The following is a 12,853-nucleotide window of genomic DNA, read 5'->3' on the forward strand; positions in this document are numbered from 1 at the left end:
TTTATTTTTATTTATTTATTTGATAGTGACAGAGAGAGAACGAGGGAGGAGGAGAGAGATTAAGAGAGAGAAAATGGGCGTGCTAGGGCTTCCAGCCACTGCAAATGAACTCCAGATGTGTGCGCCCCCTTGTGCATCTGGCTATCGTGGGTCCTGGGGAATTGAGCCTCGAACCACAGTCCTTAGGCTTCATAGGCAAGCACTTAACTACTAAGCCATCTCTCCTGTACCATCTTTTCATTTCTACTGGTGGGGAGAAGCCTAACAAACTTAGAAGATGTTTACAACTTATGACATATTTGACTACTACAAGGACTGTATCTCTAAAACACATATCGTAAAAGTTCTGTGAATCAGGCCAGGGTGCAGTGGAACTAGAGCTCTATCTCCTATGCATCCTATGGCGTGTGACTGATCAATGGACTGCTCAATGGACTGCTTCTTTCAACCATATAGGTAAGACTTTATTTTCTCATCATAGTAGCTTCTGCAGGCATTCTGTTGGAAGCTGTTTACATGCAAATGAAACAGGGTATCTCAGTAATTACAGAGTAACTTCTTTAATATTGATCTTCTTAGAACCTCAGCAGAGGAAAGAAAACTTTTAGCAGCCCAAAATGATCTTGTTGGACAATAAATCAGATCATGTTATGACTTGGCTAAAGATGCTATGGTGTTGAAAAAAGGTCTGAGCTCTTCTGAGTGGCTACAAAGCCCTGTGTGGTCTAGTCTCCATGGCCCAGACCCCATAGACTTGGAATACCTTTCCCCCTTACTCAGTCAGCTCCAACCAGTGCTGTTTCTGCACACCACAACTGTACTGTGCATGCCTTCACGTTATGGGATCAGCGCAGGTTGTTTTCTCTATTCACGTGTTCTTGTGATTAATTCTTGCCTTTGGCAAGTCTTTATATGGCTTTTATCTTCCTAGAAAGACCCTATTGAGGTCTGTAATCTACCTGCCAATCCCATGATACAGACTTTCCCCAGCTCCATGGTTTTCTTTTCCTCCCAAATACTGCTAATCCTTCTCTACTCTACTATATGGTTTACTCATGCTGAACATCTCCCCACCAGAACATAAACTCTATGAAAGCAGACTGCTCCACAATGCTGGGCTGAGCATCTAACAAAACACAGTTTTATGGGAGGAAGGGATTGCTTTCAGGCTTATAGATTCAAGGGAAGTTACAAGTTTAATTTTAACATCTAAGTCAATGATGGGGTGAGACATATAGCCAAACTACCACATTCAGATTCTCAGATGCATCTCTAGTGCCTGACGCACACGAAGGAGCCAATAGATGTTTCTCAATAAGTGAGCACCTTGCTAAAGCATTAGTGGAACAGCAGCCCAACTGAGGTTCTGTTTGTCAGAAAAATGAATGACTTCCTTTTAAAGAATCTCTTTCTTACCAGAGCACATCTTTTACTTCTCTGGATGTCAGAACACCTCCCTTCTTTGTCTCACATGTGGTTTGGTTCCTTCACTTGGACATGGGGCAAGGCTGAGGTGCAAATCCCATAGCCACTGCCTTGCTGCAGGGCTTGGGCAGTGTTGCTCAGGAAGAGGTGTGAAGCTCTGCCTTCTCACTCTTGCAGCAACTGAGGCCTTTGCTCCCTAGAGCAGCAAGACCCATGTGTCTCCAAGCAGGAGGCCTGAGTGCAGATTAACTGAAGAATCTACACACCTCAGAGATGGGTGGAGGATCCTGGGCTTAGGCCTCCAGAGTCTCCCACGCCTTTTAGCACCTCTACCACAAGCAGATGGGGGTGGAACTCAAGGCAGTTGGCAGTCTTGCTCATGAGAGCTCTGGTGAAGGGCAGGAGGAAACTAAGGCTAAAACTTGGGGTGACGTGCTTTCTGGGCTTCCTATCTCCCTGCAACCTCTAACTCCATGATTCTCACATATGAGAGGGCCACAGAATAGGATTCACAGGTGAAGGTAAATGGAATAAGGTAGTTGACAAAAGAGGAGATTTTTTTTTTTTTTGTCTTGCCCACCAGCTCCTGTTTCCATGATCTCATTTCTAAAGACCCAAGGTTTTAATAGCCCATAATGACTTAATCATTTTGGCTCTGCTCTTTGTTCTCAGCTTTAAGTGCCAGATAAACACTTTGTTTATTAAGGTGATAGCCTAAATTCATAGAAAAACCAAAACAATTTAAGCATTTCTTAATAGTAATTTCTGTTTTAGAATGAACATTGCATGAAAGGAAGACAAGGTAGCGCAATTGAAAACTAGATTCCTTCCTCAAATCTGCCTGTTTAGAAATTCAATAGACTTCATGTTTCAGCTTGTTTTCAGTTTGGTTTTTGCACTTTGCACCAATGTGGGAACACACTGACAATGCTCAACCAGCATGTAGCCTGCTATTGAGACTTGGTGGACCCTGGACCCTTCTGAGTATTGCTGACTGCTTTTGGTCAGTGTAGATATCTTAGTTTTTGCTGAGGATGTGGGTAGGGATTCATTCTTTGTGTGTTTTAGGCAGAAAAGAACAGCTGAGCTGGGAGACACTTGGGGCAGGAGAGGTCAAGACGGGGAGAGAGAGAGAGCGCGAGCAAGAGTACAAGAAATAAGACTAGATAAAGAGTAAAGAGGCCCAGTCAGATGTCAGTTAGCATGTTTACAGGAATGTGGACTTTATGGGTATCTGGGAGACTCAGGCTGGCCAGGCAAGGGTGGCCAGACCAACAGGGTCATGGCTATGAAGACAATTTAATCCTCTCATGCACACCATAAAATTGACTTAAAGCAAGACAAAAGTTTGAGGACTACCCTCTAATTTTCCTAATAAATGCTGACACAGGGTGAAAATTATGACAAGGAATATATCTTAAACCCATCAATACATCTTAAAGTTGGAATATGATTTGGGGATTTCAACTAAAAAGCTATTGGAATATAAAGTAAAATAATAATAATAAAAGACATTGTGGTATAAAATAAAAACATAGAAAACATACACAGACAAAATAGACATGGAGGAAAATATACCTTTATATTAAAAGAAAAACAAAGAATGAATAAGCCCCCAAATGAAAATAAAGTAATGATCACTGTAGTACCTACCTTGCAGCGAGGCCTGTAAGTCTTTCATATTTTGGTCTAAAAGCTGTGAGGGAAGGAATCCGGAGCCTATCTGGGGCTTGGAGTCTGCCTCACCCAGGATGCCTGTTGGGGCTGGCTCCTTCAGTCGATCATCTCCAAACACTGCGGCCCACTCTCTGCTGAATTCGCCCTCATCCAGGGAGGAAGTGCTAAAGATCTCACTCAGCAGCAGCAGGTCATCCTTGTCCCCACATTCGGGTTCTGGAGTCCCTGTCATGGGACCTAGGCCTGCTGGTGAAGGCAACAGAGCACAGAACATGTGACTTCCAAGGGCTCAAGCCTAAGGGATAGATGTCATGGGACAGACTGCTAGACTTAAGAAAATGTTCATCAATGTAGCAATTTATCCCAAGATACCTTTTCTTAAAATATTTCAGAAGTAAAATTTAAATTTCATGTTCCTTTATCTCCCTTCTTCCCAAATAAGTCCAGTTTCTGAGTAATATTAGAATAGGATTGAAATTTTTTCACAAATACTCTAAGGTTTGGGTTTTCCCTTAACATAAAAGTAGATCTGACAAAACATTTCTCAGGTTTGAAACAAAGCCAGGACTGAAAGCCTGTTTGAGATCTGAGTTCCTTGTTCATAAAGCTTCCCAAATCTTCCCACACAAGTCCTCAATCTACATTGCTGGGGCTGGAGCAGCCAACACACCATGTGGCAGCCTGTCTTGCCACCCAAGCTGGGGAGAAAATCTCACCCCACCCTGGCCCAGGGGAGCATGTCAGGAGGTGAGCAACGCCCAAGACAGACATCTTTGCTGAGCCACAGCTGCAGGAAGCAAAGGCAAGGTAGATCTGCCTGGCTAGCCATCAGAGAGAGAAAGAGAGAGAGAGAAAGAGACAGACAGACAGACAGATACCAAAACAGGGAAGTGGGTAAGGCAGACCATGAGCTGCATGGGCCAGTGACACCACTCTGAAGGGTACAAATGACCATCCATCCTGAGTGGGGGGGAGGGGTTATCTTTCTGTACTTTGTGAATTTAACAGAGCTGCCTCCTCCTGGGCTTTTGTTTCCTCAGCTCTAAAGCTATATTTTTGGACCACTGTCAGGAAGATGGAAAGAATATATCTCAAAACTCATTGCCTATCCAGGAGGAGGAACATCCTATATGTGAACACTGACAAAAGACTGAATATTATTTACAAGGAGAACAGGGAACAGGACACTCTGAAATCCTACAGCAAGCTCTTTTATTGAGCTTTTCTACGTATTCTGAGACGAACCAATAGTTGACGGTTTTATTAACTGTGGCTTTGTTGTGGTATCTAATAGCTATGTGCAAACTGCAAACATTTTTATTATAAGTCATATAAGTCATGAAATAGAGAAAAAAATCATGGTTTGTATTTCTGAGTGACATTGCATTTCGATAATATTAAATAAGATTATTGGGTTGTCCTTAAACACACACACACACACACACACACACACACACACACACACACACACACACGATAATTAGTAAGGGAAGGCTTCTTTTCTTTTTAGATAAAGCTTCCCGGTGTACATTTTACCTGATTTATTTTCACCCACATGTTATATAAAGATCTAAAGATTAAGGGGATTTTTGATGTGCTGAGCAGACTGGCTATAAATCAGGGAGGTGATGTCTGGTAACTCCTACCACTGTGGTTTTAAAATAGTGGCAAAACATCACTTTAATCAGACAACTGTCTAATTTAAGCATTTTATTGTTTATGTTATCAAAGAAATGTTCAGCCAGACATCGCCTGTAGGTGTGCTACAGTAAGAAGACTGGGGAAGTGGCATGGTAAACTGTCTCCCAAGACAAGGTTGCAGGAACTGCCAAAAGTAGTGTGCTGTGGTGGGGCGAGGGGGTTCATGAAGGATGGGGTAGGACAAGCAGCCCAACTGTGCCCAAGCAGGAGGAAAATGAGGGATGGCAACCCTTGCCTTATTTGGTGGGTCCTCAACACCCTGTTTGCCTATGCTTCACCTCAATCTCTTTAAGAATGTTAATTTTTTGATTATCTGTATTTCTAATTTCAGGTAAGACTGGAATTCCAAGCCTTCTTTCCTGGTTTACTTTATGGCCTGACTGAAACCACATGATTCCTGAGTCAAACCTAGTTAAGTGCTACCCATTCAATCCTGTAGACCCTAGGGGAAAGATGACTTTAAGTATGCCATAGGAGTGTTCCAGAATAGAAAAGAAAAGACAAGAAAAATAGGATAGGATAGGATAGGATAGGATAGGAGGAGAGGAGAAGAGAGGAGAGGAGAGGAGAGGAGAGGAAAGGAGAGGAGAGGAGTAGAACAGAACAGAGTAGAGTATAATTACTCTATTCAGATGTCACTTGTGACAGGGATGCCCATCCAGGGAAGATCACCATGCACATAAGTGACATCAAGTCTAGGATTTGCAGTCCTCCAAAAATAACCAGATTAAAAAACCTGTTTTCATGTTTTTTGCTAATGTTTTTGGAGTGGACTGCAGTGGTTTGTGCTAATTCAACATTTTTTTCCTTTAGTTATTGATTTTTATTAGGGGGGGGGCTCCTTCTCCTTGTGATCGCGGTAAGATATTTTAGGAGACCTCATCACCCTCCACTTGTGGATGTTCAGCTCTACCTCTCCAGCCACACTGATCAGCTTAGGAATGGGTGCAAGCCTAAGACTTCTCTGAATTTGATATAGGAAAACCAGATAAAAGAGGGTCTGGCCTCCCTCTCTTTGGGATTCTAGGATCTAGTGATGCAAACTTGAAGCTGTTGGTGATAATAAAGCCAACACACAGAAGCAAATGACCTAAAGAGGTGGAAAGAGAATGTCCACAGCTCTGAGTGGTTTAGCCCTTGAATGCAAAGTTGCTTGAAGCTGGTCTGTAGCTATGCATCCCTGCTTCCATGGACCAGGACATGTTGGGAAAAATATTAACCGTATCTTAGTTCAAGACAGGTATGTATCCTTGTAACAAAAAAAAAAATCCTTATTAACATTATATCCTATCAAACTGAAATATTTTAGTCACATGAATGAGAAAAGGTCCAATGCTAAATAGGATTCTGTTGGAAGTTATAGACACAAATTCTGCCTATTTTGAAGTCTGCCACCATCCACCATTGAGTGTGAGCTATTATTTACTATCCTGTTATTTAATAGTTAAAGCAGGCTGCATAGTGAACATGTGCTCTTTTAAGAGAATTTATTACTTAGCTAAAAGCAATGAAACTGGCACTGACTTGAACCATAAAACACAGAAACCTCCCAATTATTACACAGATAATTAAGATGCCTGAAATTACTGTACACAACTTGTAAGAAAAACTTAATTACAAGTCGAAAAGACAGGCTTAGGTCTGTAATAGGACAAGTCAAGACTTGAGAAATAACACTCTTCAGTAGGCTCTGGAGGCTTGGGTTGTGTTATCATTTGCTTTGAAAACAAATCAGCTCAGTGGAGGGATAGGATAAGCTCTTTGAGAGAAGTACTGGTCACGGCTTGCTCCCACATGGACACAAGGAAAAACTTGTGTTCGGCTGTGGACTGTCTTGCTTTTGGCTTACAGAGTGAGCAAAGGTTGTGGGGCACTCAGACACTAATCCCACAGATGGGACTCAGAGCCCCCTTCACTCTCCCCTGGATCCATGTTTACTTTCACTTCAGATAACCCAATCACAGATGTTGTTATAAAAATAAAAGCCAACAGACAGATTCTCAACTCTCTTTATATATCCCTCCTTCCTTCTGAAGTTATCCATCTGTGCCTTGCCCCTGTTTTGGAAAGAAAGCTTCCTCTGTTCCACCATTATTCAGTTCCAGCACCTGTAGTCTTCCTTCTCCAAGGCTTCTTTCCTCTGGCCTCAGGAGACATGTGTGTCCCAATAATATTGTCTTCATTTGATACTGCTGTCTGCCCACCTTCTGCCCTTCTGAGTTACTCTTCTAGCTTCTTCCATTCACAAATATATATTTTATTTTTCATTATTTTCTCCTCCATCTGCCTGGAATCAGATCCTGCCACCGGGCTATACTAAAGAGGCTATCTGGAAAGGAACAGAGTTCTGGCCAGTTCTAACTTCCTTTCCTCAGACTTCAACTGCTGCAGCAGTTTTCACTGCTTCTTGCTCTCAGTCTCTCACCTTGGAATCCCTAAGCAGTAACTCCCTTGCATGGCCTTGATCCATGAAAATACCTTCTCTGCTGCCTCTTACTTTGGTTGCCTTGAATGTTTCTAAACTACTCTTCCCTACAGTTTCTATCAAAGAACTTACCCATTCTCCTGGCTCTAATCTCACCTGGGAAAGTTCCCAAATCTCTATCTCCATTTCTAAGTTCTTGAACTCTGACAACAAATTCCTATGTGGGGATCCTTCACAGTTTGTTCTTTGGTGATACAACTGCAACTCCATGAAGCAACCTCCTACATGCACCTGTGCTCAGTTGCTTGGTAAGATCACACCCTTACTACAAAACCTTCAGAAGGTCATACTACTCATGACCAAGCAAAGTAACTCTCCCGGTAGCAGTATGTAGGAACTCCATGTTCTACAGGGTATGTGCAGTCTCAGGCTACCTATACTATGGGTTCTGCCTCTTGGAAGCCCACACATTAGTAAAGGTATCCTGTTTGTCACCACTTAAACATGTATTAATGCTTAGGAAACTGCTGTTTCTCCTAATGAAAAAAAAATTGGGGGGGGGGCAGGGAGGATGACCCAAAGGGAATCTTTAAAGTTCATTTCTTCTAACTCATTTTACAGATGGGAAAAAGACCTCTAAATTAGATTAGCTGCTCACAGTCATGTAATATATTAATTTTAAATAATCTGGATATTTAGGTAAAGGTGTTTTTTCACTGTAGCACTTCAGTTTAACTTTAGAACCTGTTTAGGGCCTCACATATAAGCTGGAATAGAACCTATTTAGGGCTCATGTAGAAACTAATATAGAAGCTTTGGTAGGGTGGAGTGTCAAGGCCAGAGGGCTCTGCTGGCATCCAGGTACCATGTAGGCATTGAGGCAGGATAGCCAAGATGGCAGATCCACTCAGCATGTCTGCTCTGCTCTTCCCAAGGCTCAGAAATAAGCCTGTGCTCTTGGGAAACATTTCTTGGGGTGAAGTGATCCTGAACCAATGAGTTCTATCTTGTGAAAATTCAAATACAGAGGCAATTCACTCAGTGTAGAAAACTGGTGACCTCTCCGTTAGGTCATACTTTTGAAATCATATTCAATTTCATGACCTCAGCATAAATTAAAAGACAGAAAATGGAAACATAACTACATAGTCCAAAAAATTTGAGCACAAAAAAAACCAAACAGATAAATGTCACTTGATTTACCTTCATCTGTGTGTGAAACAGGAAGACTCACTTCTCTGGGTTTCTCCCTGTTTCCCACATGATGACTAATCTTAAAGGCCACATGCCTGCAGTGCAATTATAAACCCCAAACACCAACACTATCTTCCTATCACCCAAAAGAGAGTAGGGGGAAGACGGGTAGGAAACCACCTTACAAAGTGCCTACACAGAAAAATATTGTTCAGTATATGAGGTTCTGGTAACAAATTGTTCTTGTTTGGAATTCAAGAATGCTGCTTTGAAATACTCCCTTTGGGTTTAAAAGAAAAAAAATATATAATAAGAACAGACAAAGCAGGAGTGTGGGGAAGCCACCCCTACTAACACTCTGAAAAACAAAACAAAGAACAATTTCATAATGCTAAATCTCAGTAGGCACATGCACAAACTTGATTCCTAAAACCCTACACCCGTCTTTAGTCTTAGACCTTTGTGACCAAGCAATCTCACTGAGGCAAAACAAATAAACAAAAAACAAAACAGGGCTGGGATATGGCTTAGTGGTTAAGCTCTTGCCTGTCAAGCCTATGGACCCCAGTTTGAGGCTCAATTCCCCAGTATCCACGTTAGCCAGATGCACAAGGGGCGCCCGCATCTGGAGGTCCTTTGCAGTTGCTGGAGGCCCTGGCGTGCCCATTTTCTACCTATCTATCTGCCTCTTTCTCTCTCTGTCTTTTGCTCTCAAATAAATAAATTAAAAACAAAATATTTAAAACAACACAAAACAAAACAAAAAACATGCCAGAATCTTGGGGCTGGATTACTCTTTATAGAATCTATACAGGGATAATACCATGTAGAACACAGCTGCTACTGCATGGTCATTAAGGACCATTTTATTTCATTTTATTTATCTATTTGGTCTTACTAGACAGAGTTTCATGCAATCCAGGCTGGCCTTAAACTTGATATGTAGCTGAGGTTGGCTTTGAACTACTGAACCTTCTGCCTCTACTTGGCAAGTGTTAGGATTACAGTCATGTGCCACTAAACCTACCTCAGTGCTTTGTCCTAAAAGTTTATCATTACTGGGCATGGGCTGTAGCTGAGTGGTAGAGCACTCGCCTCACCTGTGCAAAAGATGGTTCCAGTTTTTTTTAGCACTGTGAAGAAAACAGTGCATCATTATCTCATGCACTGAACAAGTCAAGAGTAGAACAGTGAGGGAAACAGGAAGGAGGATGTTTAGTGCTCACAGGTGCTGAGCTTAGTACATGGTATACTGTGTGTCACATGATGAAGCAATCCTCTGTCTGAATGTATGGCTGGCCTCATGCTGCAGTTCTAAATGACTCAGGAGAAGCCAGACACTGGGAGATAACAGGTATGATGGTTATGGATAAAAGGCTCTCACTTAGCCTTCTGGTAGCTATTAACTGAGTTGTCATTCTGATCCTGGACAGAATTTGAGTCATAAGTAGTAACCAAGGAAGTAACATAAGCAAATATATTACTGTAATATGGACAGAAATTTTTAATACTGACCCAGATAATCTTCCTGTGTGTAGAAATTCTTTCAGTTAAGGTCAAGTGATATGATTTAAGTAAGCTGTGCTCGTGGAATTTTCGCCTGCTTTATACTACAACTATATCAATAAATATGTTAGTGATTTCTCCTGTTCTCACTGGGAGAAGCAGTGGGACTTCAAGGTGTTAGAACTTAGGAATTGAGGTCAGATTGCCACATGTGGTCATATGGTGGATGCAGAGCCACTTTCAAGATGTTCAAAATGTCACTGTTTCTTTTTCTCCCAACACTGTTTTATATAGTGGCTCAGTGTTGGTTTTCTAGTACTTGATCATTTAGCAGGGGAAAGCAGATTTCATTATGACACTGGATGGGAGTTATAGTCTAGGAGATGTCTCTGGAGAATGATTGCTGTCAAAAGCAGTCTGCTTTTTCATAACATGGTGCTCCAGGTACCATCTGAGAGAGAGCTCCCACTGGGAGTGAGAGCCACTCCACAGGCAGCATGGTGCTGGGGCTAGAGCTGTGGGTCCTACCAAGTTACAGTTCCTGGATGAAGCTTTTAAATTTTTAACTATTAATGTCTTGCATGTTATAATTGGCATATAAATTCAGGGTCTGGTCCTTAAAGTAGTTTCCCAAAGGGCATACACTTTGAAGTGAACAGTCACAGGTTCCCTATGCACTGAGAGAATATATTTATATTAGTGGTTGTGGGTTGAAAACACAGAAGAGGCTATAGGAAGAGAGTATTGATCTGGCCTGAAAAGGGGCTTTTTGGATTAGCAGTGATAAAAGGGAAAGGAATAATTATGTAACATTCTAATTAACTGCCCAAGAACCAGCATGCATGTGAGTGACATTTCATAGCTCTCTCTTTAAAGCAAAAAACTGACGAGGGTATGAAAGTTGTTTTAAATAAAAAAAAAGTCAATCTCATTTCAATGCATCTGGGCACATGCCATTGAGGAAGCTTATGCAAGTAAGTATATACCTCAGGCATTAGCATTTCTGATTTAATTCTGTGAAGAAAAAAAGACTACTAGATTAAGTCTATACCATCACTACCAAATTAAATAAAAAAACACATTCAAAGCCAACCCCTCATTTCATCAGCAATCTGGGGGAAGAAACACAAGGATCTGGACTTCTAATGGCAAAAGCTTTGTAGAGATGTGGCAGGAGGGCAGGAGTACCAGAATATGGGGTGGTAAAGGAATAGGAGTGAAAAACTTTAAAATATAATAGTTTAATATTACTTTGCTTTTTGTATCAATATGAATATACTTCTTATTCAAAAATTAAATCTAATAAAGTAATAAAATTAATTAATCTGTAATAAAATACAAACTATACCAACAAGATGCTGCGATTAGGAGGATTATTAGTATGTCCAAATAAAATGGTGATTATAATTACATTTATTAAATTTTAAGAGTTGCTAAAACTTGGGTGGAAGGTTTCTAGGACTTGTTATAGTATTCTATGTCAGTTTGGTATGACTAAAATATTTCACTACTCCATAAACAATTTGTAAAAGATATCTTTCAAAAATATTTTAATTTATTTGAGATAGAGGAAGAAAGGAAGAGAGAGGGCCTCTAGCCACTGCAAATGAACTCCAGATGCATGCACCACCGTGCACATCTAGCTTGCGTAGGTACTGGGGAATCAAACCTGGGTCCTTAGGCTTCACAGGCAGGTGCAAGCACTAAGCCATCCTTCCAGCAGAAAGATATCTTTATTCCACCAAAACAGTCTATTCTTAAGATAAAGGGGGAAAAGCCTTACAAAAATGGAGGCTATATATGATAATCTGCATTAACTGCTTATCATTAATTTCATCATGTGGTATAATTTCCATATTTACAGATGAAGTCATTTGATGAAATATGCATAGACATTCATGAAATACTATACACTAAGTTGCTTGTAGTTAGATACTACTAGGGAAAGGAGACTTCTGCTGTCAAACTTATATTTTAATGTTCTTGAAAGTTAATGTTACATTTGTGATTTCCCTCTTAAAAAATACTTTAGAGGGCTGGAGAGATGGCTTAGTGGTTAAGCGCTTGCCTGTGAAGCCTAAAGACCCCAGTTCGAGGCTCGGTTCCCCAGGTCCCACGTTAGCCAGATGCACAAGGGGGCGCACGTGTCTGGAGTTCGTTTGCAGAGGCTGGAGGCCCTGGCACGCCCATTCTCTCTCTCTCCCTCTATCTGTCTTTCTCTCTGTGTCTGTCACTCTCAAATAAATAAAAATTAAAAAAAAATACTTTAGAGCCAGGCAGTGGTGGCACACACTTCTAATCCCAGAACTTGGGAGGCAGAAGTAGTAGGATTGCCATGAGTTTGAGGCCACCCTGAGACTACATAGGGAATTCCAGGTCAGCCTGAGCTAGAGTGAGACTGTACCTTGTAAAACAAAAACAAAAACAAACACACAAACAAAAATACTTTAAACAATGTTTTCTATTTTCTAGAGACTTTTTCCCTGTCACACTCTGAATTCAATCCATGTCATGATAGTTAATCTTGATTTTCAACTTGGCTGGATTGAGAAATACCTTGGAGATGAGTAAAGCAAATTTCTAAGAGAGGCCTTTTCCTAAGAGATCTAGACCACGAGGTCTTGACCTAATAATCAATGGGTTAATCTACTGATGGATTCAAATTTGAGTAGAATACTGAAATATGGGAAATTATGGAAGGCGAGGTCTAGTTGGATGAAGTGGCTGGGTGAAGACATGCCTTGGAAAGGCACACTTTGGCCCTGGCCCCCTCTTGTTGCTCCTCTTTGATTTCTGACCTTTAGGAGGTGAGCAGCATTATTCCACCATGTCCTTCTTCCATGATTTTCCTGCCTTACCACAGACATATGGACTGGAATCTTTGAAACTATGAGACCAAAGAAATTTTTTTTTCTTTTTTCAACG

At 41.1% G+C, this 12,853-nt stretch overlaps 1 protein-coding gene and 1 long non-coding RNA gene across 8 annotated transcripts in view; one reads left to right on the forward strand and one right to left on the reverse strand.

The window, feature by feature from the left end:
* Positions 1 to 12,853, forward strand: part of LOC123464071 — a 63,033-nt gene that overhangs the window by 20,095 nt on the left and 30,085 nt on the right. The window lies entirely within an intron of this gene.
* Positions 1 to 12,853, reverse strand: part of Ica1 (islet cell autoantigen 1) — a 147,710-nt gene that overhangs the window by 11,408 nt on the left and 123,449 nt on the right. For 6 of the 7 annotated variants that reach the window (XM_045160687.1, XM_045160682.1, XM_045160686.1 and 3 more), the window contains one exon: positions 3,079 to 3,348. In XM_045160687.1, the coding sequence (XP_045016622.1) occupies positions 3,079 to 3,348 (270 nt within the window). The remainder of the gene's footprint in view (positions 1 to 3,078; positions 3,349 to 12,853) is intronic. The other variant, XM_045160683.1, reaches the window with a different exon arrangement.

The sequence above is a fragment of the Jaculus jaculus genome, chromosome 10 (genome assembly GCF_020740685.1).
Source record: "Jaculus jaculus isolate mJacJac1 chromosome 10, mJacJac1.mat.Y.cur, whole genome shotgun sequence".
In the NCBI taxonomy this organism is placed as follows: domain Eukaryota; kingdom Metazoa; phylum Chordata; class Mammalia; order Rodentia; family Dipodidae; genus Jaculus; species Jaculus jaculus.